At 35.7% G+C, this 25,994-nt stretch overlaps 1 protein-coding gene and 1 non-coding gene across 11 annotated transcripts in view; both read left to right on the forward strand.

Moving 5' to 3' along the window:
- Positions 1 to 25,994, forward strand: part of Erc1 (ELKS/RAB6-interacting/CAST family member 1) — a 550,337-nt gene that overhangs the window by 419,668 nt on the left and 104,675 nt on the right. For all 10 annotated transcript variants that reach the window (XM_047548604.1, XM_047548601.1, XM_047548603.1 and 7 more), the window contains one exon: positions 5,034 to 5,178. In XM_047548604.1, the coding sequence (XP_047404560.1) occupies positions 5,034 to 5,178 (145 nt within the window). The remainder of the gene's footprint in view (positions 1 to 5,033; positions 5,179 to 25,994) is intronic.
- On the forward strand, positions 2,264 to 2,336 carry Trnaa-ggc (transfer RNA alanine (anticodon GGC)). The gene has a single exon. It is a non-coding gene; the product is annotated as a tRNA-Ala (tRNA).

The following is a 25,994-nucleotide window of genomic DNA, read 5'->3' on the forward strand; positions in this document are numbered from 1 at the left end:
ACAGAATTTATAATACATGATTATACAGCTATTCAATTTGAAATACCTACTTAGAGGAAGAGGGAATGGTAAACTTTATTAACCTGCATAGTTCGATACACTGCTACATTGTTAATCATCTTCATTCCAACATTGATTACAATCTCTTTTTATTGACAATAGAAGGCAAATGTTGTGTTCTCAAGAATTCAGAAATTATCAAACGGAATTAGAGCCCCATTTGCTTTTGATATTTGGCTGTAGTTTCTGAACTTTTCCCAGAAGGGGGATGGGGACAGAAGGGTTGTCCTTCTGTTTCTGAAGCTTAAACCCCAAAGCAGAGTACTTTTAGAGCCATCTTGATTCTATTAAAATGTGCAGGTCAAAGGGCAGGTTCAACTAGTCTGGTAGTTGAAAGCACCAGGGATAGAAGGAATTGACTGTTGTAATGACCTAAAGTTGGATTTCTGTTGCTACCTACTCATTATGCTAGTAATAATGATATGTTCTTCATGCATAAACAGGAAATCACTTGAAAGGTTTTATATCCACATTTTTCTTTTTCTTTTCTTTTTTCTTTCTTCTTTTTTTTTTTTGGTAACTAAGGAAAAGACACAAATAGAACAAGAAGAGTGATTTGGCAGGAAGAACAGTGAAGTTTTTATTTTGTTCTGGGCTTCTGACATACATTTATTACCTTTTGCATTTTATGTGCTCATATTACTCCCTCAGGCTCATGGGAAATAAAGTCAGAATGTACTACACTAGCCAGTCTCCTTTTTCTGTAGATAGTCTTCAGCTAGGAAAGCTCTGAGTTGATGATTAACCCCTATTAAATAAGGTTCAATTTCTTTAAAATATCCTTAGCAGTATTAAAATGGGTGACTTTTAGATCTCAAGCCATTGATTCTGATTACAAAGGAATTACTTCTTATATTTTTTATTCCCTTTAATATTTTTGTGTCTTTCAGTTTTCTTTAATGCATGTGTATTATCTTTATCAGAAAATATATTTTTACAAAGAAATAATTGTATAGGTAGCTACTAAAATAAGATTTTTTACAATTTTTTTTCTAATTTGAATTTCATTACCTCTGAAAAGTAGTGTGTATTCTTAACAAATATTTTGAGTTTAGATAATTTTGAGAGTCCTGTGTAAAGCTTAACCATGTAAATTCAACTATACTATGTGATCTTTTTAGTCAAATGTATTGGGAAATCAACAATTTTTCTTATTTCCCATGAGATATGAACTGTGAGCTATGACTTCTAGTGTTTACTAACTTTACATCCTTGCCTATCTTCCAGAATGTTTTTAAGAGTTTGTCCTCTCTGATAGTGTTACCAAATGAGGCCTCTTATGCTCATTGCACAGTATGCTAATCATCAAAAGGAAAAATTTTGCAAAAATGAAAGAGCTGATTCACAAGGTGGCCAAATGTGAGAAGGCAAGAGCCCCAACTCTTAGATCTACCTCCTTGAGGATAGGGTTAGGTTATCTATGGGACAGGATATTTTGAGGCATGGGAAAAGGTGATTGGAGATAAGGAAAGGTGAACTAATCTGTGGTCTGTGCTTGCATAATCAAACTTCTTGGTTCTTCATAGGACATATGTTTAGCAAATGATAGTATTAGCATTCCCTGAAGGTGGTATTTGGGACCCTCTGATGTCATAAGGTCACCCATTGGACACCTGCACAGACCTAAGTGAAGAGTCAGTGATTTCAACTAGTTTGAGGTATCTCCAAGTTCCTGGAAAACAATATAGGCAACTATCACCGTCATGACCCATATGTTAGATGTGTTATATATAGTAAAGCTAACAGGAGTCTGTTTCTTGGTTGCGTGACCTCTAAAATTGACAATAAAAGTAAGTTAACTAAAAACAAGTGAAACTACAAGACTTATTCAGGTTTTCCTTTGGTTTCAGTGGTATTCATTTCAGATTTACCAAACTTGTAACCAAGAAAACAATTCTATAAATTCCATTCCTTTCCAAAAATAAAAGGAAAGCCTAAAAGAGATATTGACATTATTCAGAATTGATACGGTATGTTCAGCATATAATCAAAATACTTTATTCTCTTGACTATGAGTTGCCTTTCTACGCACATACAATTATAGAAATTCATATCAACAGCATAGTTTTCAAATGAAAAGAGTATAATCATGTGCTAGGGATTTTTAGAGGATGAGAATCATGGGTATAAGGAGGAAAAGTTTGATTCTGTGCAGTATACAGCATAATTATCATTTCTCAGTACAAAATAAATAGCATCAGACTGTGGTTGTAGCTCAGTGGTAGAGTGCTTGCCTGGCACGTATGAGGCCCTGGGTTCGATTCTCAGCACCACATATAAATAAATAAATAAATAAATAAATAAATAAATAAATAAATAAATAAAGGTCCAATGACAAAAAAAGAAAAGAAAGAAAATAAGTAGCATCAATGACATAATAAAAGCTCTACTTGAATTACATTATATAACCTTCAAATTATTTCTTATTAGAAAGTCATTGTTCCAGTGGCTTAGACTCCAGTGGTAGATATATCCTTTAAAATTTTGAAATTTGAAATACAAATAATCACCTGTTATATTATGTATCATATTATATTCTTAGAAATTTGACATTTGCCCCAGAGGATTAACTGTACCATACTATACACTAGCTAGTCAATGATACCATTATGAAAGAGTTTTGAATTTAGTAAAGATGCTTCAACAATATAGAATAAATTCTACTATTTCATATTATAATACTTTCCTTAAATAAAGTACCAAAGTAGAATTCAGATCCTTTCACTTTTATATTTGACATTTATTAAAGTATTGATGACTTGACCTAGATGTCTAGATTTAGATAGAATGAATTTTTTTATTCATCTTCTCCTGTTTGCCTGATAACTACGTGTGTGATTGTGACTCTTAGTGCAAAGAAATTCAGCACCGTTTTTGAGAAAGCACTTTTTTCATTTCAACTTTGTCAGTCTTTGAGCTTCCCAAAAGGGAACAGATGACAGCAAGTAATAGGAAACTGCATAGTTAGACCATCTTGAACTCCTTCACCTTTAAGCTCATTTCAGCACTTAACATATTTTTTTCAAGTGGCCAGTGGCTATATTTAGAATGTTGTTATCCCTTTGGTGTTGACTGGAGCCTCCTGGTGTAAGCCATCTGCCTTTCTTAGAATTACATAGTGTAGGGATAGTGGAAAGTGATACTGGATTCCATGAGGATCTTCTTTTCCAACAGCAAAGACTAGTTATAGTTAAACAAATCTTCATTTCCATGATGTAAGCTGATCATGTCCTCCACTTATTAGTGTTACTTGTTCAGAGTTCTGTACATCTACCCATCCAGAATAAAGAATATCCCTTACAATATTCAAATGATAGTCTCCCAGTATGTGGCTTAACTAAAACTCTTCCATATGACTGCTATTGAAGTTCAATTATCTTAACAAAAGACAGAAGCAGAGTTAAACTTGAGCAGTGCATTCTCAGATTCAGCATTTCCTTAGGTCAGAGGCTCAGTCCACTTATATATAGTTCTTGTAAATCAAATCTGTCTTTTTACATAGAAGATGAGTTATTGAAGAATACATTTTAGACTGTGAGACTAAATTGTTCACCAACTTTACTCTGATTGTTTCCCAAGTTTCTTATGTCCACCTCACTACTAAATCCATTCCTTTTCCTTCTGGATATGAACCACAAAGTTATTAGACAAACCAACAGAAATCTGTGAAGTTTAAATTACTGTTTCAAAGTGTGTGGACCATTGCCAATAAAGTTACAACTCTAAACTTAACTGCATTAATGAGATTTAAAGAATTACCAATCTCCAGATTTCCCAAGAACATATGATAGTGTTTCTAAATTCACTTTACTGGGCTGGGGAGATAGCTCAGTCGGTAGAGTGCTTGCCTTGCAAGCACAAGGCCCTGGGTTCGATCCCCAGCACTGCAAAAATAAATAAATAAAAAATAAATTCACTTTACTAAGGTTAACAATTTGTTGTACATTTTATACATGTAAATGTTTTCAGTGTCAGTTAATGTCTCAATTTGCCTGGAAGCTACAATTGAATTATCAAATGAATGAGTTACATGGATGACACATATAGCTGACAGGACTACTCTTTCTAAACAAAATAAAGTCACTAACAGTGTTTATTTTTCAAGTTTAAACACAATTATATCTAGGAACTCTTTTTTTTTTTTTTTAAAGAAAATAAAATACTAAGTCATTATTAGACTGGGAATGTAGTTCAGTGGTAGAGCTCTTGCCTAGCATATGCCAGGCCCTGGGTATAATTCTCTAGCACCACAAAAGAAAAAAAAATGTATATAGTTTTTCCAAAAGTTAAATATATTTTAAATTTTTAATTTTTTATGGTAAGCATATTTAACCTTGGAATCCACCCTGTTAAGTTTTTGGTGTTTTTTTAGTTGTCAATGGACTTTTATTTTTTATTTATTTATATGTGGTGCTGAGAATCGAACCAGTGCCTCACACATGCTAGGCTAGGTGAGAGCTCAACCACTGAGCTACAACCCCAACCCCTGTTAAGTTTTTTAATGTACAATACAGTACTGTTAACTATAAGGAAAATGTTGTAGCAGGTCTCTAAGAATTGTGTATCCTATAAAATTGAGACATTATGCCTTGATTCACAATTCCCCATTTCTCCCTTCCTTTAGCCCCTGGCAATCTCTATGATACACTCTGATACTATGAGTTTGACAATTACAGATAACCTCATGTAAGAGAAATCATGAAATGTTTGTCCTTCTATGACTAACTTATTTCATTTAACATCATGTAGGAAGCCTTAAATTAATATAGCAATACAACATAATAAAGACATTTAGAGTCAGAAAAACCTGAATGAGGTTTCCTGTTGTACCATTTACCCCGAGTGTGAACTTAGGCAAGCTGCATAAACTCTCTAAGCCTTGGTTTTATCACCCATAAAATGGGGTAACGGTAACTTCGAAGAATTGTTAACAAGGGTTAAATCAAAATGTTGGCATTTTCTTTCTTTTGCAGGCAAGAAGCTCTTCTGGCTGCCATTAGTGAAAAAGATGCCAATATAGCTCTTTTAGAACTTTCATCCTCTAAGAAAAAGACCCAAGAGGAAGTGGCTGCGCTTAAACGTGAGAAGGATCGCCTGGTACAGCAGCTCAAACAGCAGGTATTAGTAATGTGAGGCCCAGGGAGGGGACCAGGACACCAGCTTTCACACCATTTTCTCCACATGTTCTTGCCAGTGTGTACTTTAGGGTCTTGTGTTTCATATTAGACATCAGATAATGGTATTCAGTTAATTTTCATAATTAGAGACTTTTGTTTTCCCAAGAGTATTATTGGTAATAGGGCTGGTTTAGAAGACATCATAAATCTTCCATGAGAATATTTCTTAATTTTATACAATGGCTGGAGAAATTAGTATAATTCTTCCCGTTTGAATTTAAGAGATGTCTTTTATTCAGGGTTGAGTAGTCTTTGAAAGTACAAATAGAGTTTTCCCTTTTCTTTTCCAGCCTTAAAACCCTCCAAAATTTAATGTTTAATATATTTCATAGACCCATACACTTAAAATAGTTAAAATAGTAATGTTATGTATATTTTATCACAATTATAAAATGGGGAAAAGATTGCCCTTTTGAAAATAAGGAGAAAGCCAAGTTTTAAAATCTAGTTCCCTGCTTTAACTTTAATATCTTCACCCTAACATGTCAAATAGAATAGAATGCCTAGCAGACCAGAGTACTGTATCTCACTCACAGGGACTTTGATTACTTGTCTTTCATGTTTTTGGGAGATGAAAATTAAGGAAATTAATCTACGACTTATAACATTAGAAAACAGTAGTTAAAAAATTCCCACAGACTGGAGATCTGGCTCAGTGGTAGAGAGCCTGCTTAGCATGCACAAGGCCCTGGGTTGGATCCCCAGTATAACAAAAAGGAAAAAAAAATAATAATAATTGCAGTGTCTTTCTCTAACTATATGCCCTGAATGGTTTGTAATTCTCAGGACTCCTTCCTATGGTCTTTCTATCTTCCTTATATGAAAAGTTTCACATTGTTGCCCTCTTAACAATGTATCTAGGATGCTATGAGTGAAAAGAAAGGAGTCTTGCCAAAGACATTTTAGTTCTTTAATTCTTCTGAGTGTATGTACTAACTTTTGGACAAAGGAGAGGCCTTTTGGAAAGAGGATACGCATCCTATCGTCTTTAATTTAAAGCTTCTAGTTCTTGAATTGCAAGAATGTGCCTCAATCTAAAAGACCATTTCCTATCAGAGAAGCAGTCAGCACTGACCAGGCTCTCCAGTAAATAGAGCTGCCCCTCCCCTAATAAACTCTTGCATTTATGTGTGATTCCTATCCTCAGAAAGAGGTAAAGCAATAGGGACATACAGATTTGGGGGTCATCCTCTAATATGGTCCCAATTGACTCACACCCCAGGGTAACTTATCTCCTTCACTCATTCATGGCAAAGCAGCACTTGGAAAGCCTGCATCAGAGGAAAGGGCCAGGGCTGATGAAAAAAATAAATAATTAAAAACTAAAAGTTGTCTAATAAACTCCAGATGTGCTGTGGTGGGTGCCAACCAGTGTGTCCAGACTGTAAGTCATGAAGAAGCCCCCTCTGTGATTGCCAGGCACCCACACTAGATTTAATATAAACTCAGATAGAACCCTGGAAGGCATTAATACAATCTGTTTAGCCACAGCACAGTAGCTATCACAATATGACCTTTCTCTAGTCTTGTGTTCTTTCTTCTTGTTGTTGTTACTGGGGATTGAACCTGAGGGGCGTTACCACTGAGCCACATCAACAGCCCTTTTCATTTTTTACTTTGAGATAGGGTCTCACAAAGTTGGTTAGGGTCTTGCTAAGTTGCTGAGACTGGCCTTGAACTCTCAGTTCTCCTGCCTCTACCTCTCAAGTTGCTGGGACTGCAGGCATGCACCACTGTGCCTAACTGTATTCTTTTAACCTCCAAATTTCATGACCTCCATATTGTATTAACTGTTAAAATATGACTTGAGGCCTATGTACTCTGTACAGAGGTATCTTTGGCAGATTTGACTTGTCAAAATAGTCTAAATTCCAATTTGGTTTTGTTTTCTGTTTTTAATGTCAACTCTAAAAATGACTAAAGTCCACAAATTTAGACAGTTTTGGTTTAAATCTAGACAGCCTCATTTATAACTACAGTTTTGTTCTGCATTAGAATTAGTTGTCAGAAAATATATTCTGGGGCTTACATAAGAAATCTTTAACAGTTATGAAAAACATCTAAGCTGGTAACAGTTTAACTTTGGTCTCACATATAAATACTCCAGATGATTACCCTTTTCCCCTATAATTTGCAATTTTATTGCCTTCCATTTTTTAATATTGTGTATTCCATAACATCTTTTTTTTCATTCATTTTTATTGTAAACAGATGGGATACATCTTGTTTCTCTGTTTGTACATGAAGTAGAGGCATACCATTTGTGTAATCATACATTTACCTAGGGTAATAGTTTTTGATTCATTCTGTTATTTCCCCCCCACCCCTCCCACCCCTCTTATCCCTCTATAGAGTCCCTCCTTCCTCCATTCTCGCCCCCTTCCCACCCTCTATATGTGTCATCATCTGCTTATCAGTGAGATCATTCGTCCTTTGATTTTTTGAGATTGGCTTATCTCAATTAGCATGATATTCTCCAATTTCATCCATTTGCCTGCAAATGCCATGATTTTATTATTCTTTATGGATGAGTAATATTCCATGGTATATATATACCACAGTTTCTTTATCCATTCATCAATTGAGGGGCTTCTAGGTTGGTTCCATAATCTGGCTATTGTGAATTGAGCAGCTATGAACATTGTTGTGGCTATATCTCTGTAGTATGCTGATTTTAAGTCCTTTGGGTATAGGCTGAGGAGTGGGATAGCTGGGTCAAATGGTGGTTCCATTCCAAGATTTCTAAGAAATCTCCACACTACTTTCCAGAGTGGCTGCACTAATTTGCAGCCCCACCAGCAATGTATGAGTATACCTTTTTCCCCACATCCTCTCCAACACCTCTTGTTGCTTGTATTCTTGATAATTGCCATTCTAATTGGAGTGAGATAGAACCTTAGGGTAGCTTTGATTTGCATTTCTCTTTTTACTAAAGATGTTGAACATTTTTTCATATGTTTGTTGATTGCTTGTAGATCTTCTTCTGTGAAGTGTGTATTCATATCCTTAGCCCATTTGTTGATTGGGTTATTTGTATTCTTGGTGTAGAGTTTTTTGAGTTCTTTATAGATTCTGGAAATTAGTGCTCTATCTGAAGTATGAGTGGCAAAGATTTTCTCCCACTCTGTAGGCTCTCTCTTCGCATTACTGATAGTTTTCCTTTGCTGAGAGAAAGCTATTTAGTTTGAATTTATCCCAGTTATTGATTCTTGCTTTTATTTCTTGTGCTATGGGAGTCCTGTTAAGGAAGTCTGATCCTAAGCCAACAAGTTGAAGATTTGGACCTACTTTTTCTTCTGTAAGCTGCAGGGTCTCTGGTCTGATTTCAAGGTCTTTGATCCATTGTGAGTTGATTTTTGTACAGGGTGAGAGATAGGGGTTTAGTTTCATTCTGTTACATAAGGATTTCCAGTTTTCCCAGCACCATTTGTTGAAGAGGCTATCTTTTCTCCATTGCATATTTTTGACACCTTTGTCTAGTTTGAGAAAATTATATTTATTTGGGTTTGTGTCCGTGTCCTCTATTCTGGTCCATTGATCTACCAATTTTGGTGCCAATACCATGCCGTTTTTGTTACTATTGCTTTGTAGTATAGTTGAAGGTCTGGTATTGCGATACCCCCTGCTTCACTCTTCCTGCTAAAGATTGCTTTAGCTATTCTGGGTTTCTTATTCTTCCAGATGAATTTCATAATTGCTTGCTCTATTTCTGTAAGGTACGTCATTGGGATTTTAATTGGAATTGCATTGAATCTGTATAGCACTTTTTGTAGTATAGCCATTTTGACAATATTAGTTCTGCCTATCCAAGAACATGGGAGATATTTCCATCTTCTAAGGTTTTCTTTAATTTCTTTCTTTAGTGTTCTGTAGTTCTCATTGTAGAGGTCTTTCACCTCTTTTGTGAGATTGATTCCCAAGTATTTTATTTTTTTCAAAGCTATTGTGGATGGGGTAGTTTTCCTAACTTCTCTTTCTGAAAATTCATCACTTATGTATAAAAAAATGCATTGGATTTCTGAGCATTAATCTTATATCCCGCTACTTTACTGAATTCACTTATGAGTTCTAAAAGTTTTCTGGTGGAATTTCCAGGTTCCTCTAAATATATAATCATGTCATCAGCAAATAGGGATAGTTTGAGTTCTTCTTTTCCTATTTGTATCCCTTTAATTTATTTGGTTTGTCTAATTGCTCTGGCTAGAGTTTCGAGGACAATGTTGAATAGAAGTGCTGAAAGAGGGCATCCCTGCCTTGTTCCAGTTTTTAGGGAGAATGCTTTCAGTTTTTCACCATTTAGAATGATATTGGCCATGGGCTTAGCATAGATGGCCTTTACAATGTTAAGGAATGTTCCCACTATCCCTATTTTTTCCAGTGTTTTGAACACGAAGGGATCCTATATTTTATCAAATGCTTTTTCTGCATCTATCGAAATAATCATGTGATTCTTGACTTTAAGTCTATTGATATGGTGGATTACATTTATTGATTTCCGGCTGTTGAACCAACCTTGCATCCCTAGGATAAACCCCACTTGATTGTGGTGCACTATCTTTTAAATATATTTTTGTATGCGATTTGCTAAACTTTTGTTGAGAATTTTTGCATCAATGTTCATTAAGGATATTGGTATGAAATTTTCTTTCCTCGATGTGTCTCTGTCTGGGTTAGGTATCAGGGTGATATTGGCTTTATAGAATGAGTTTGGGAGGGTTCCCTCCTCTTCTCTTTCATGAAATACTTTGAGAAGTACTGAAATGAGCTCTTCTTTAAAGGTTTTGTAGAACTCGGCTGAGACCCATCTGGTCCCGGACTTTTCTTTGTTGGTAGGCTTTTGATGACTTCTTCTGTTTCATTACTTGAAATTTATCTATTTAAATTGTGTATGTCTTCCTGGTTCAGTTTAGGTAATTCATATGTCTCTAGAAACCTGTTGATGTCTTTGAGATTTTCTATTTTGTTGTTTTCTATTTTGTTGGAGTATAGATTTTCAAAATAGCTTCTAATTATGTTTTGTATTTCAATCGTGTCTGTTGTGATATTTCCTTGTCCATTCCGAATTTTAGTAATTTGGGTTTTCTCTCCTCTTTGTTAGTGTGGCTAAGGGTTTATCAATTTTGTTTATTTTTTCAAAGAGCCAACTATTTATTTTGTCAATTTTTTCTGTTGTTTCTTTTGTTTCAATTGCGTTGATTTCAGCTCTGATTTTAACTATTTCCTGTCTTCTACTACTTTTGATGTTGCTCTGTTCTTTTTCTAGGGCTTTGAGCCGTAGTGTTAGGTTGTTTATTTGTTGATTTTTTTTTCTTCTTTTATTGAATGCACTCCATGAAATAAACTTTCCTCTAAGAACTGCTTTCATAGTGTCCCAGAGATTTTGATATGTTTTTTCTTTGTTCTCATTTACCTCTATGAATTTTTTAATTTCCTTCCTGATATCTTCTGTTATCCATTCATCATACAATAGAGTATTAATGAATCTCCAGGTGTTGGAGTTGTTTCTGTTTTTTACTCTTTCATTTATTTCTAATTTCAATCCATTATGATCTGATAGAATACAAGGTATTATCTCTTTCTTCTTGTATTTGCTAACATTAGCTTTGTGGCATAATATATGGTCTATTTTAGAGAAGGATCCATGTGCTGCTGAGAAGAAAGTGTATTCGCTCTTGGTTGGATGGTATATTCTATAAATGTCCGTTAAGTCTAAATTATTGATTGTGGTTTTTTGTTTTTTGTTTTTTGTTTTTTGTGGTGCTGGAGATTGAACCCAGGGCCTTGTGCTTGCGAGGCGAGCACTCTTACCAACTGAGCTATCTCCCCAGCCCTGATTGTGTTTTTGGGATCTATGGTTTCTTTGTTCAATATTTGTTTGGAGGATCTGTCCAGTGGTGAGAGAGGTGTGTTAAAATCACCTAGTATTATTGTGTTGTGGTCTATTTGATTTCTGGCATTGAGAAGGATTTGTTTGACGTATATGGAAGAGCCACTGTTTGGGATGCATAGATATTTATGATTGTTATGTCTTGCTGATTTATGCTTCCCTTAAGCTGTATGAAATGTTCTTCTTTATCCCTTCTGACTAACTTTGGCTTGAAGTCCACATTATCTGATATGAGGATGGATACTCCAGTTGTGTCCATGTGCATGGTATGTTTTTCCCCATCCTTTCACCTTTAGTCTGTAGGTATCTTTTTCTATGAGGTGAGTCTCTTGCAGGCAGCAAATTGTTGGATATTTCTTTTTAATCCAATCTGCCAGTCTGTCTTTTGATTGATGAGTTCAGGCCATTAACATTCAGGGTTATTATTGAGATATGATTTGTATTCCCAGTCATTTGGCTCTTTTTTTTTTTTTTTTTTTTTGACGCTACTTGATTTCTCCTTTATTTTGTTGTTCCTTTAGGGTAGTTCCTCCCATTGCTGATTTACATCATTGTTTTTCATCTCTTCCTCATGGAACATTTTGCTGAGAATGTTCTGTAATGCCAGCTTTCTTTTTGTAAATTCTTTTAGCTTTTGTTTATCATGGAAGGATTTTATTTCATCGTCAAATCTGAAAGTAAGTTTTGCTGGGTATAAGATTCTGGTTGGCATCCATTTTCTTTCAGAGCTTGAAAAATGCTGTTCCAGGCCCTTCTAGCTTTTAGGGTCTGGATTGAAAAATCTGCTGATACCCTTATTGGTTTCCCCCTGAATGTAATTTGGTTCTTTTCTCTCACAGCCTTTAAAATTCTGTCTTTATTTTGTATGTTAGGTATTTTCATTATAATGTGCCTTGGTGTGGATCTGTTGTAATTTTGTGTATTTGGAGTCCTATAAGCCTCTTGAACTTGATTTTCCATTTCATTCTTTAGCTTTGGGAAATTTTCTGATATTATTTCATTGAATAGATTGTTCATTCCTTTGGTTTGTTTCTCTACGCCTTCCTCAATCCCAATAATTCTCAAATTTGGCCTTTTCATGATATCCCATAGTTCTTGGAGATTCTGTTCATGATTTCTTACCATCTTCTCTGTTTGGTCAATTTTGTTTTCAAGATTAAATATTTTGTCTTCAATGTCTGAGGTTCTGTCTTCCAGGTGTTCTATCCTATTGGTTATGCTTTCTATGGAGTTTTTAACTTGGTTTATTGTTTCCTTCATTTCAAGGATTTCTGTTTGGTTTTTTTTTTTTCAATATCTCTAACTCTTTATTGAAATGTTCTTTTGTTTCCTGTATTTGCTCTTTTAACTGTCGATTGGTGCTATCATTCAATGCCTGCATTTGCCCTTTCATCTCATCCTTCAATGCCTGCATTTGCTCTTTCATCTCCTCGTTTGCTTCCCTGATTGTTTTGATTATGTACATTCTGAACTCTCTTTCTGACATTTCTTCTGCCATGCTGTCATTGGATTTTATTGCTATACCATCTAGGTTTGTTTGGGATATTTTCTTCCCTTTTTTTCTCATATTGTTCAGGTATCTACCCCTCTAATAGTGAAACTCTAGGATACTGCAGATTTCCTCTATTGACTAATATCGTCTCTGTAGATTTCCAATAACTCACCTCTTAGCCTTCAGTAGCCTGAAGTCTTGGAGGAACTTGGTAATGCAGTGCTCCACTAGGAAGCTGGCCTTCTAGGGGTGGTGGCCTTCAGGTGGGGTATGTTTCCCAGTGGCTCTGAGTTGGTCCCAAGTCTCTCAATACCTCCTCTTCTTGGCTCCTGGGTCTTGTCAAAGGTCCTCTAGCCTCCTATAGGTGTCTCAGGAAGGGAATTGCCCTTTCAATGATGATGGCCACGCCCTCATGAGTAATTCAAAATGCCTGCACCAGCCTATAAAGACACCTCTGGCTAACTCCGTTATGGCGACACACCTTGGCATGGTGGTTGGGCAGAGTTGTTCAGTGATGGCGTCTGTGTTTGGCCTGGTGGTTGGGTGAGTTGGCTACCCGCAGCCCAGCTCCGCAAGGCAGGCAGGTTGGGTGCTCGCCTGCTATTCCGCAATGCAAGTGGCCTGACTCGCCCGCCAGCTTGCTCCACAACTGCGACCAACCAGTGATGGCACCTACCTAGGTGCAGGGATCAGGCAGGGTCGTTCAGTTATGATGTCTGTCCTTGGCCTGCTGGCTGGGCGGGATAGCTGCCCACCGCCTACCTCCGCCATGTAGGGGGCCTGGCTCACCCGCTCGCTGGCTCCACAACTGCCCATAACATCTTTTATAATTATGGTTATCATTGAACATTTTGGACTTTTAACCTTCCTACTAAAGGTTTGAAAGTTTATATATCACCATTGCAATAATGGATTATGCTGAATTTGATTAAAAATTTACCTCTACCAGTTAATTTAGTTCTTCCTTGTGTTTCTATAATAGTAATTATCTTTTTTATTTTAGATTAAATGATTCTCTTTAACAATTTCTTGTATGGCCAATCTAGTGGTGACAGAGTGCTTATCTGGGAAGGACTTTATTTCACTGTCTCTTTCTCCTTTATCTTTTCCTAAGGATTGCTTTACTGGGTATAATATCCTGGGCTAAGTGTTTTTTTTTTTTTTTTTTTTCCTTTCAGCACTGTGAATATATGAGACCATTCTGTCCTGAACTACAAGGTTTCTGCTGAGAAATCTGCTGTTAACCTAACATAGATTGACTTTTAAGTGATCTGACTCTTTCTTCTTGCTGTTTTTAGAATTCTTTGTCTTTGCCCTTTTTGGGGGAGTGGGGTGCAGGTTACCAGGGATTGAACCCAGAGGCACTTAATCACTGAACCACCCCCCAGCCCCCCACCCCCTTTTTTTTTTTTTTTTTTTTTTTTTTTTTTTTAAAGACAAGGTCTCACAAAGTTGCTGAGGCTGGCCTTGAAGTTGCCATGTTTCTGCTTCAGCTTCCTGGGCCACTGGAATTATAGGCACACGCAACCATGCCCAACTATTATTAAATACGCCTTTAATTTGCCTTTCTCTGTCTCTTCTTTCTCTGGACCACCCGTATTGTAACTATTTGTCTACATAATGGTGTCTCATAGATTCCAAAGCCTTTCTTTGTTCTTTCATTTTTATTTTTCCTTCAAGCTGGATTATTTTAAAACACTCATCTTCAAGTTCAGAAATTCATTCTTCTCCCTAATCTAGTTTGCTATTGAAGTTCTCAGTTATATTTTTCATTTCATTCATTTAAGTTTTCAGCTCTAAGATTTCTATTTGGGTCAAAACTATTATTCTTAAAAATTATATAGCTAAGCACCTGCTTGAGATTCAGATTGCAGTGTTTATTTACCTGCCAGGATAATTTACTTTTCAGAGAAAACCAAAACTAGAACCCTATTAGGTTTTTTCAGAATTATCTGAAATAATTACTTCTAAAATATTAATTTTTCATTTTTACCACTTACTCTGAAAATCATACTCCATGATGGTTTTCACTGTGAACTTCTCAACTTTTTAGTCCCTATAAGCAGCAATAGATGAAAGTCACCATTTTGAACTTATCATTCTCTTTTTCCATGAAGAAATTGTTGTATGAAAAATTCTTCTAACTAGCCAAGAAAATATTTCCATAGGCCACTTATTTAAAACCTTTTCATTATGAATGAATTCTTGAGGGAAATTTGCCAATAAGAATGATGGAGACTTAGCCTTTAAGACTACATACATAATATATAATCCTGAGTTGCAGTCATTTTGTATTGTTTTGGAAATGATAAGAAAAAAAATTTCCAGTATTTTCTATCCATGGTTGATTGACTTCACAGATGAAGAACCCATGGATATGGAGGACCACATATATTTTTTTAATTGTGTCCACAGATCTTTATCTTATCAATACTCCTTACACAATTTAGTATAACATCTGTTTACATTGTATTAGGCATTATAAGTAATCTAGAGATGATTTAAAGTGTGCAAGACAATGCAGGTAGATATATACAACACTACATTTATATAAGAGACTTGAGTATCCTCAGATTCTGTATCTATGGGGGAATTTGGGGAAAGGCTATCACAAGGGACAATTATTTTCAATCTAAATATGTACTTAGGGAATATATTATGTGGCATTTTCATCTAATTTTTCACCCTCAGTATATTGCTATAATACAACACATAAGAGGTTTTTAAAGATATATATATATATATATAATTAAATTCTAACTTTATTTGTAAATTTTCATAAACACATAAAAGGACCAAGGTAATCACTGTTCAAGGTGACTGACTACATTTAGTGTATTTTCTCTCACATTTTTCTCTGAGCAGTGAGAAGAAACCCAAGCCATTTCTTAAGTGCTCTGGGTGGAAATTTTCCCAGCTAGATCATTCAGTTCATTAAGTAACATTTCCCATATTCTACATACTGCAGATGATGATAGTGCTAAAAGTTCTGGTTCTACATAAGAGAGATCTCAAAAAACATGAACCTCGCTTCTGTTTAAGATCTATTGGCAGCCTCCAGAAGCTCATGTTTCTACCTAACAGTACATTATAAGCACTTGGATTTTCCCTAACACTCTCCTCAGATCTTTCTAGGTCTTCACTCCTACATTTTAAGTTTTGTTACAAAACTATCTCAGTTGCCAACATCTACTAGTTATCTATTACTACATAAAAATTACCTTAAATTTAGTAGCTTAAGAAAATATTTATTGTCTCACACTGTTTCTGAGGATCAAGATCGGGAGCATCTTAGCAGGTAGTTCTGATTTAGGCTCCCTTCTAAGTTTGCAATCAAGCTGTCAGCCTGGCCTGCAGCCACTTAAAGGTTTGACTGGAGGATCTATTCCAGATTTTCTCATGTGGCTGTTAGCTTTTCAGCTTATGGTTCTTCTATGGTATTAGTTAGCATATAGCAGCTGGCTTTCCCCTAAGCAAGTGACCCACAGGAAAAAAAGGGAGCAACCACGATGAAATTCCCAGTATCTTTTATAACCTAACCTCAAAAATAACATACCATCACTTCTGCTTTATTCTGTTGATCGCATAAACCAATGCTTGTACAGTATGGGAGGAACACCACAATGGTGTGACTAACTGGAGAATGAGATCCTTGGAGGCCATCTTTAAAGCTGGCTGCCACAGCAAATGAATGAACCAAACTCATGCAATGAAATGCTACTTAGCAGAAAACAGAAATGAACTACACATACACACAATATAGATAAATCTTAAAAACACACTGAACAAAAGAAGACAGAAAAGTACATCTGTATAATTCCATATTTGTCTTAAACTCTAGAGAAGACTATTTTAATCTGGTGTAGGAAAGCAGATCAAACAATAAAGGAAAAGTTGTTTCATGTTCTCTCCCCTTCTTAGCCCACCGAAGGAACCCAAAGTGAAAAAGGGACAAATTCTGTTCTCTTTCTCTCCTCTTTTTTCTTCCTCCTATAGTGTTAAGAGTCCTCTGACACTGTTTTGCTAGCCAAAATTGACCCTGTTGGCATGAAGCAGCAACCAAAAGACACAAACCTAGCTACTTTGTTATGTCACTTGACCCACAGGAAATTCATGAATCTTTACCATGCCAAATGACAAGACTATATAGGCTGCCTCACACTTCTTTGTCTGTCCTTTCATCTGTCTCCAGTTCTTTTCTTCTTTCTCAGACATGCACAAAGCACATCAATAAGTCTGATGCCTAAGTAGATACCAAATGAAAGAATTAGATAAAAATCTCTGCCCAATATTTAGGGGTGGTTCTCTTTGAGCCCCTTTTGCTTACCTTAGACAATATCGTGAATGAACAGGTACTCCACATATGAGGATTCCTTCACCAGCATTGGCACCACCTTCACACCTGTCTTGTGCTGAGGTACAGGACTGCTAGCAGTAGTACCTGTTCTGCTGCTTCTTACTAAGCTGTCTTTATAATGTATGGGTTGCACAGCTCTTACTTTTCATCAGCTTTGATCCCTGGTCACCAATTCTGGGACAATTGAAAAAGCCCACTCACACTATTAAAATTAGTTTAAAATTAGAGAGAGGACAATAAAATTATTTTACATTCTATAAGAAAAACACAATAGTAAAGCTATAAAGATCTCCTGAGTTCTATAAAAGGAAAATTAAATATCATGTGTTAAAGAAGCTGGAGGGATACAGAAACTATTGATGGAAAGTAAAATGTTGTGGACATCTGTCCACCTCACTGAACTGTTTAAATTCTTAATAAAGAGACTAGCCCCTGAGAGCATTCATGCATCCATTGTTATACATAAGTACATTTTGCAGGTTCTTTTTGCATGACTGAACACATTCCTCAGAGAGCACGTTGATTCTAGGCACTGCTAGAGGTTCCCTTTTATGTTGTACTTGGCAGTTCCTGCTTCTTCCTATATTTGCTGTATACATAAGTATCAACCTCTTCTGTGCAACATTATCAGCTGGATGGAAACCATTATATTGTTATCATAGAAAGTGAAAACCTTCTGTTTAGTTTGAGTATACAATATTCAGAAGTTGACAGTAGATTGTGATTCAGTCCATATTTAATGATTCAACAGCTCTGACTGACTGGTCGAATAAAAATGTTAATCTTAAGGGCTGGGGAGATAGCTCAGTTGGTAGAGTGCTTGCCTCACAAGCACAAGGCCCTACATTCAATCCCCAGCACTGAAAAAAAAAAAAGTTAATCTAAAAATTATACTCCCTTCAATTCTAGGTTTTTATATATTAAGTATTCAGTATGTATAATTCTTCCCCTAAACCACATCAAACAAATTCCATCTAGATTGTTCTTGCTGATAATATCCAGATTTGTTTGAAGCAAAGTAGTGGCAAAGTATTTTCTATTCACTATCCTTACTTCTGGAATTGCCTTCTGCTTCCTCAGCCTAATCTGTACTTTATGCCTTGCTTCAAGACTCATGTTTGTAGTTTGGAATCTCCTAGCCTTTAAATCAATACTTTTTCCCTTCCCTTCCCTTCCCTTCCCTTTACCTTTACCTTTACCTTTACTTTACTTTTCTAGCACTACTTTTCTAGCACTAGGGATCAAAATCCAGGGCCTCACATGTGTTAGGCAAGGCTTCTATCTACAGCCCTAGGAAAACCATTCTGTGGGTTTTTTGTTTGTTTGTATTTTTGGTACGAGGGATTAAACTCAGGGGCACTGAACCACTGAGCCACATCCCCAGCCCTGTTTTGTATTTTTTTTAGAGACAGGGTCCACTGAGTTGCTTAGTGCCTTACCATTGCTGAGGCTAGCTTTGAACTCACAATCCTCCTGCCTCAGCCTCCCGATCCGCTGGGATTATAGGTGTGCGCCACCATGTCCTGCCATTCTGTGCTTTCTTCATTCATGCATTCATACTCCCTTTGGCATAAATTGAAGAAAATGAGAAATGATAAGGAAACAGGGTGCAAAGAGAAAATGTTCACTCATTCTTCTACAATTTATCTACTTTTTATTCTAAGTCAAGATATTTTCATTTTTTATTTCTTCAAATGTAAGAATTACCATTCTATAATTGTTGCTTTTCTTGTTTATATGAAAAAAACGTGGTACCATAGAAAGAACACTAAATTGAGTGTCATGAGACCTGGGCTATAGCTCCCACTCTGTTGATAACTAAGTGTATAACTTTGAGCAGTAATAACACCATAAGCTAATATACAGACAGCACTTCATAATTTACAAAGTACTATTCATATACCTTACAGCACCTGCCCCCTAGCACCATATGGGACAGACAGATATCATAAATAAAAGTGAGTGAAGTGTTGCAAGGCAGTAGGAGAGAGAGAACTGATAACTAGGGGCCACATGCTTTGTCTAAAGAGGCAGCCACTTTAGTTCCAGCTTATTGTGACCATAAAAGATGTAAAGGCTGTGTTACCTAAGCCTCCATTTTTCCCCAGAGAACCTAGCTTTTTATGTAAAATTCTTGTTTGTTTGTTTTTTTTTGTTGTTGTTGTTGGCAACTAATTTGGTTTTTGTTTTTGTATAAATCAGGCCACAAGCTGCCTAATTTACCCATTTAGGCTTTAACTTCCTCATCTGCAATATTGGCTGGAGAGATCAAATGAATGTTGAAGTCTAAAATTATTTTTCCCCACATTTTGATAAATCAACACATCTGCCTTTATCTGCATTATCTGCTAATTACTGACATTAGGAATAGTTTTAAAAGAAGCAATCATAAAGCATAAGAAAAAAATACAAGGATTGATTAAATCTGTCTTATCACAATGTGCTTATTTTATAAAAGTACTATTACTTTCAAAGTATTGCATTTTGAGATTAAGAAAAATTTTGATTACTCACAATCCCCTTGAAGCTTTTTTTGAATTCTGTAAAGAAGTAGATCTTATTTCGATGAATTCTGCTTGATTGCAGGTAAGTGAAATCCAGAAGTTAGGAAATGTGGGAGAAATCTGAATTCATCCCAGTCTCCTTTTATCCATCTGTTCCTTTTTTTTTTTTTTTTTTTTGTCATCAGTTCCAGATGTAGGAAAATTCTTCACCACAATTTGATAAGACTCTTTTTTCCCTTCTTGTCTAGCATCAAATCTAACTCATCCTTCCTATTGTCAAACTGCTGCCTTTTATGATGCCACAGGGAATTAATTTATAAATCTTCCGAGTTTCCTGATCCCTCTTGAATTTGTCTCAATGCAAATAAATCATCCCAGGTTTCCTGCCCATATGCTAGTGCCCTTCTAACTCTGTTTCTTTTGTGTCTGTCAGGTGGCATGATTTATAACTGCCTTTTCTGTGCTTGTTGACCTTGGTCTGAGGATCTCATTAAGCATAAGTACAACTGGACAGATTGGCTGGAGGGGGATTCCCCACCACCATGACTGTCAGATTTCCCTTAGTGGGAATCAGACCAATATTTTCCATAGAATCTATTCTTTACTGCCTCTTTTTATCTCTTTTTACCTAATGCAGATTCTTATTAAAAGTGAATAAGTAATTAAGTGATGTTTGCATCAAAGACAAAAGGAATGATGTTTAATAAACTAGAACCTGAGCTGTCACAGAGGGCCCTTTTCAGAAACCATAGTTTACATGACCAAATTAAATCATCTGTCTTTCTACATAATTTTCTACAAAACAGTATTCATGCCATTAGTCATCTTGAAGATAATGATACCTAGCATTTATTCAGCTGAGCCCTGTTTTGAGTGCCTTATGTGAACTAACTAATTTAATCCTCACTACAACCCTGTGAAATACTTATCCTCATTGTACAGCTGAGATGCTGAGAGGTGAAACAAATGCCCTAAGTCACTCTTAGCAAGTGACTGAGGTAAGAGACACAGCAAATTATATCACTCCAGAGCTGATAATTCCTAATCACTACTCCAAAATATGTTACCATCATTATGTGATTTTGGTAAGAGGTTTTAGTACCTTTAGCCATATTAATAATACCATAATACTCTCTTATAAAAAATGTACTTTTATCTACCCTTGTCTTAAATTCTAGTGAAAATACACATTAGTAAAGGGCTGCTCCCAATTCTTAAAAATTAATTCAGAATCTTCACAGATAAAAATCTCTTTTACATTCTGTATCAAAAGATATCTTCTCATTTCAACAACTGTCTTAGAAATTGTTGACTGGACTCACTGAATAGCTAAGCTGTAGGTCAGGGGGAAGGTGAAGTCATAGGCTGATTTTTAAGTAGCTGTGTTTGAAAACCCATTACTAGAACCTAAATTACCTTCATAAATAATTGTTATTAAGATATTCTACCTGTCGTATTTACATAAACAGACACATATCTGGCCCCAAAACATTGTGCCATGTTTATTTTAATAGCTTTTGACCACCAGCATTTTTTTTAAATTTCAAGAATCAGTTAATTTGCAATCTTAAGAAGAGCTCTGGATGGGGATGTAGCTCAATGGCATAGCTTTTGCTTGGCACACTCCAGGTCCTAAGTTTAGTCCCCAGTACTGGGGGGGAAAAAAGTCTTCAAGAAGAACTCATAGATATGAGAGATAGGAAAGCTATTGTTGAAAAGCCTGTCAAAGAATGAACGTTTGTTATCCCTGAGGTTCAAGGATTTTATTCTCCCCTACATTTCAAAAGTTTTATAAAATAAAAGAATTTACGTAAATAAATTAATCATTGAGCTTTAATACTAAAACAGTATTTGTGGTATAGTTGGTTTTCAAGGTAGAAAATGCTTAAAATAAAGTTTGAGGTATTGTCAGTCTACTTCCTGAATAGCTTTTTCTGAATTGGGTGTGATGTTTTTCCTAGACTTGTATAAAATTACAACTTATTGACGGTCAAATCTAAAATTATGGGTTCTCTTAAAATAACTTTTGAATATGTTCATTCTGAGCCTACCTAGCTTTAAACTGATTCATCAAAAATATACAAAGACATTAAGTGGGTATTACTATGTTTAAATATACATGTGCTTTCTCACAAGCATCCCCAGATTGCAGACAGGAAACCAATACCAAACTGTCAGTAAGAACAACCTTATAAAAATCACATAGGGAAAAAAAAAATCACATAGAAGCCTACTTGATTTTTCAGTGGATCTCAGTCTGATTCCAGTGAAAAGACATGGTAGTATCATATCCTTCTTGTCTGCAATGCTCAGTATGTTCAGTACTTCTTAATTTCAATCTCTGCCAGAGGGAAGATTCTTAAAATCAAGTTATCATTATTTAACAGTTTGCCTCAGTTGTCTGCCTTATTATTTAAGAACAATGGCCAGGAAGAGCTATATGCTGTAGGCAGTCAGTTTTCACGACTGGTTCTGGTTCAGCTGATTGACAACTACAGCTCTGTATTTAAACATCAAGGCAGTGGCCACAGCAATATTTCCTAAGCTTGGATCAGCCTCCTGATTGGTAACTGAAATCACCAGCAGTGGAGTTATAGCTGTTCTGATGTTTGTGCACTAAAATAACTATTACTTTTAATATGATAGGAAAGACAGCTAAACTATATCTTTTAACGATTTAAGACTAACTGGGTCTCTTACATTCTAATTTAACATCACTCTTGTCATTATTATAATATTATAACTCTAGGAAGAAAAAACATGAACCATAATTAAAGGAAATGACTCTCCTTGTTCAAAGATCATTTCCTCTATTGCTTAAAACTTCTTTTATTCAGCCTTTTAAAAATCTTTTATATTGGGTGCTGGGGTTGTAGCTCAGTGGTAGAACGCTCACCCAACACACAGGAGGCCCTGTGTTTGATCCTCAGCACCACATAAAATAAGTAGATAAAATAAAGGTACTGTGACCACCTACAACTAAAGAAAAATTTTTTTCAATCTTTATTGAAATATTTACACAGAAATATAGATATATGTGTGAGTAAATTTTCTCAAGGGAACACATTCATGTAACCAGTATCTGCATCTAAGGGGCAATTTATTACCAACACTTTAGAAGCTAGCACCCATGCTCTCTCTTCAGGCACCCTCCCTGCCTACTCCTGCCAGAGCAGCTCCTCTTCTGAATTCAACAATATTGACTAAATTTATCTTAAAATCAAGAATTTAAGATTTTTATGCCAACAGAGCCACTAGGGGCCCAGAGACAGAGGCAGGTGGGGCCACCATATGCAAGAAGATAGACCCTTGGGTCACCATGGACTATGCTCAGGTGTCGAAATCTATGGCATTTACTTGCTGATTTTCATACTTGCTTAAGACTACTGACTCCTTTTTCCCTTCCAGTTTTTCCCTTTTGCATTAAGAATGTCTTATCGATACTTGTTCCACCCTTGTATTTTTAGAAGCTGACAAGTTGTTTTCTAGTTTCATACATCCACTGATAAAGAAGTGTTGTGCTTCAGGATTAATGGCACCAGAGTCTCCCTTAGACCTAATTCAGATGATTTAGATGATGAAATCTGGGAGTTTTGAACTAATGTTGTTTAGATGAGATTCAGAGTTGATGTAATGGTTTGACTTTGGGGATGTTTGAATGGGATGAATGAATTTTATTATTGGAGAAAGGTGAATTTGGATGGACTAAAGGGCTGAAGTTTGAATTATGGCCTCCAAAAACCTACGCCAGCATCCAAATACCTAGAACCTGACAATTTGACTTTATTTGGAAAAGGGAGTCTTTACATGTAGAATTAAATTTAGGATCTCAAGATGAGAATTTTTGGATTATCCATTTGAGCCCTAAACACAATGACAAGTTACAAATGACAGAAGGGAAGACAGACATAGAAGATAAGGTAATACGAACACACAGAGATTGGAGTGATGTGACTATGAGCCAAGGAATGTCCACAACCACCAGAAATTAAAGGTGGCAAGAAAGGATTCTCTACCCTAGAGTCTACACAGAGAATGTGACCCTGCCAATACCTTACTTTTGGACTTAGGACCTCTAGAACTGTGAGAAAATAAATTCATCTTGTTTTAAGCCACCAGGTTTCAGCTGTAAGAAGCGAATACATGGATGTAGGTGATATAGCTTCTCAAGTCCTTCATGTTAACAGGTTTACTCCTACAGCTTCAGGTTTCTGAAATATATACAATTAGGATAGGTTAGAAAAGTATATTTTTCATACCTATATTCTGATTTTATTGTATTTATTGTAATTATTCTGGAAAGGGACAGAAATTCAGTTTAATAGTTTTTGTGTTTGTGACCAGCATTTTTCTAGATATAGGAACACAAATATAAATGTGAAAGGCTTTTTGCCCTTGAGTGGGTTAGCTTTCCCCTTTATTTGAAAGAGAATGCTAAATAAATTATTTCTGTGTAATAATTACCATTTACTGGTGTATGCAAAGAAACCATTCTTTAGACAGCCTGAGGGAAGAAGAGGTCAATATATTCTGAGAAAGAATGCTAAAGACTAATAAGAGTTAGCTTCTCTCTAGAAAAAAAAAAACACTCTAAGGCAGAGGAATTAATGTGACCCGGGGTGCCAAAGCAGGGGGCATCATAAGATCAGAACACTACAAGAGGTCCATTATTACCAAGTTTTTGCTGCTCACTGAGAGAGTCCTGGGTTAGAAAGAGACAAGATTAGGGATGCTCAAGTTAGCTTGTCCCTGTAGATAATGCCAAGTCATGGAGAGGTTTTAAACTCACTGATGTTTTCAGAGTTTTTTTTTTTTTTTTTTTTTTTTTTTTTTTAATAAATCTGGCAGTTAATAGAGGAAAGTTTAGGGAAGCCCAAAGAGGGTGGTAAGATTAAAAACAAAGACTGTTTAAGAGTGTATTCTAATTATTCAAACATTAAGCGATAAGGACAAGAATGTAGGGCATTTAAGACAGAAGGGTACAGGCTGGGATTGTGGCTCAGTGGTGGAGCACTTACCTGGTATGTGTGAGGCACTGGGTTTGATTCTCAGCACTACATATAAATAAATGAATACAATAAAGGTCCATCAACAACTAAAATATATATATAAGAAATAATTTTTTTAAAAAGACAAAAGGGTATTGTGTATGCTATTGTGTATTTTCTTGCAAACACTACCTAATCACAGTGACTTAACATAGTTAATGTTTATTACTCAGTTATACAAACTCCACTGTAGGTCTTGCTGACTCTGAGAGGCGGTTGCCCTCCATGCAGCAATTCAGTGGTCCACCTCTACTCAAATTTTGATAACATAGCTCTTTCAGGATGGAGCCTTATTAGTCACTGTAGCAAAGAAAGAACGAACTAGCGGGGCCATTGTTTTTCTTTTTTACTTGAGCCTTAAGGTCACTTCTATCCACAGACCCTTAGCCAGAGTCAGATGTCTGGTTTGGTTAAGTGTAGGTGGTCTTACTAATTGACATGAGTAATCCAAAAGAAAGACCATCTGTGGAAGAAAAGACATGCTCCTTTTTAGTAGAATTGAATTAGTCCTGTCTATGGTTTACACTCACGTGGATTGTCAAGAAGGCAATTAGCTAGAGAATTTGAATGCTACAGATAAGGTAAGAGCTAGAAATAGTATATTTATATGTTACATAGTATATTTCAGAAGTGCTAATTAAAACCATGAAATGGAATAGCATACTCTAGAGAGAATATAAGCAAGTTGTATTTACTTTTACTGTTTTCTGACTTACATTTCATTATTAAACATGCCATTCTTTTCAGCCTTTCTTTTTTGTTGTTGTTCTTTTTATATGTACATAACAGTAGAGTGTATTTTGACATATTGTACATATGGGGAGTATAACTTCCTCTAGTTAGGATCCCATTCTTGTGGTTGTACATGATGTGTAGTTTCACTGGTGGTGTATACATATATGAACATAAGAAAGTTAAGTCCAGTTCAATCTACTGTCTTCTTTTCAACCTTATGGAATATAACTCAATGAGCATTTGCCTTCTTTACAACCTGTTATTAACTAATTTCAGAATTGACTCTATTGGATACAAATTGCTAGACATTTTAATGGCATTCTGAGGCTTTTAAGATCTATTTTCACATGTTATATGTGTTCAAAATCTTTAAATATTTATGGTACTGTATGTCATAGGTGTTACATACCTCAAGGCTGTTTTGTTGTTTGACATACAGCTTACAAAATTCTGTTTCTGGAAACAAGGATGATGTGAGGTATAAATGCTATACTAATACATCTGAAGAGGTAAAATAAATGTAAGTTTTAAAATTCCTTAGAAAATAATTCTGTCCAGATCCTATTAATTTCATTTATTTTGGCTGTTTCCCTCAAAAGTATCTTAAATTTTCTATACTTTCTTCATTCGATCTCTTTGCAAAAATGTGTGTATGTGTGTGTATAATGCCTTTTGAACAGGAAAAAAAAAGCACTTGGATAGGTTTATCTCTTTGTTTTAAGTGCCACATTTAT

The sequence above is a fragment of the Sciurus carolinensis genome, chromosome 4, assembly GCF_902686445.1.
Source record: "Sciurus carolinensis chromosome 4, mSciCar1.2, whole genome shotgun sequence".
NCBI lineage: Eukaryota > Metazoa > Chordata > Mammalia > Rodentia > Sciuridae > Sciurus > Sciurus carolinensis.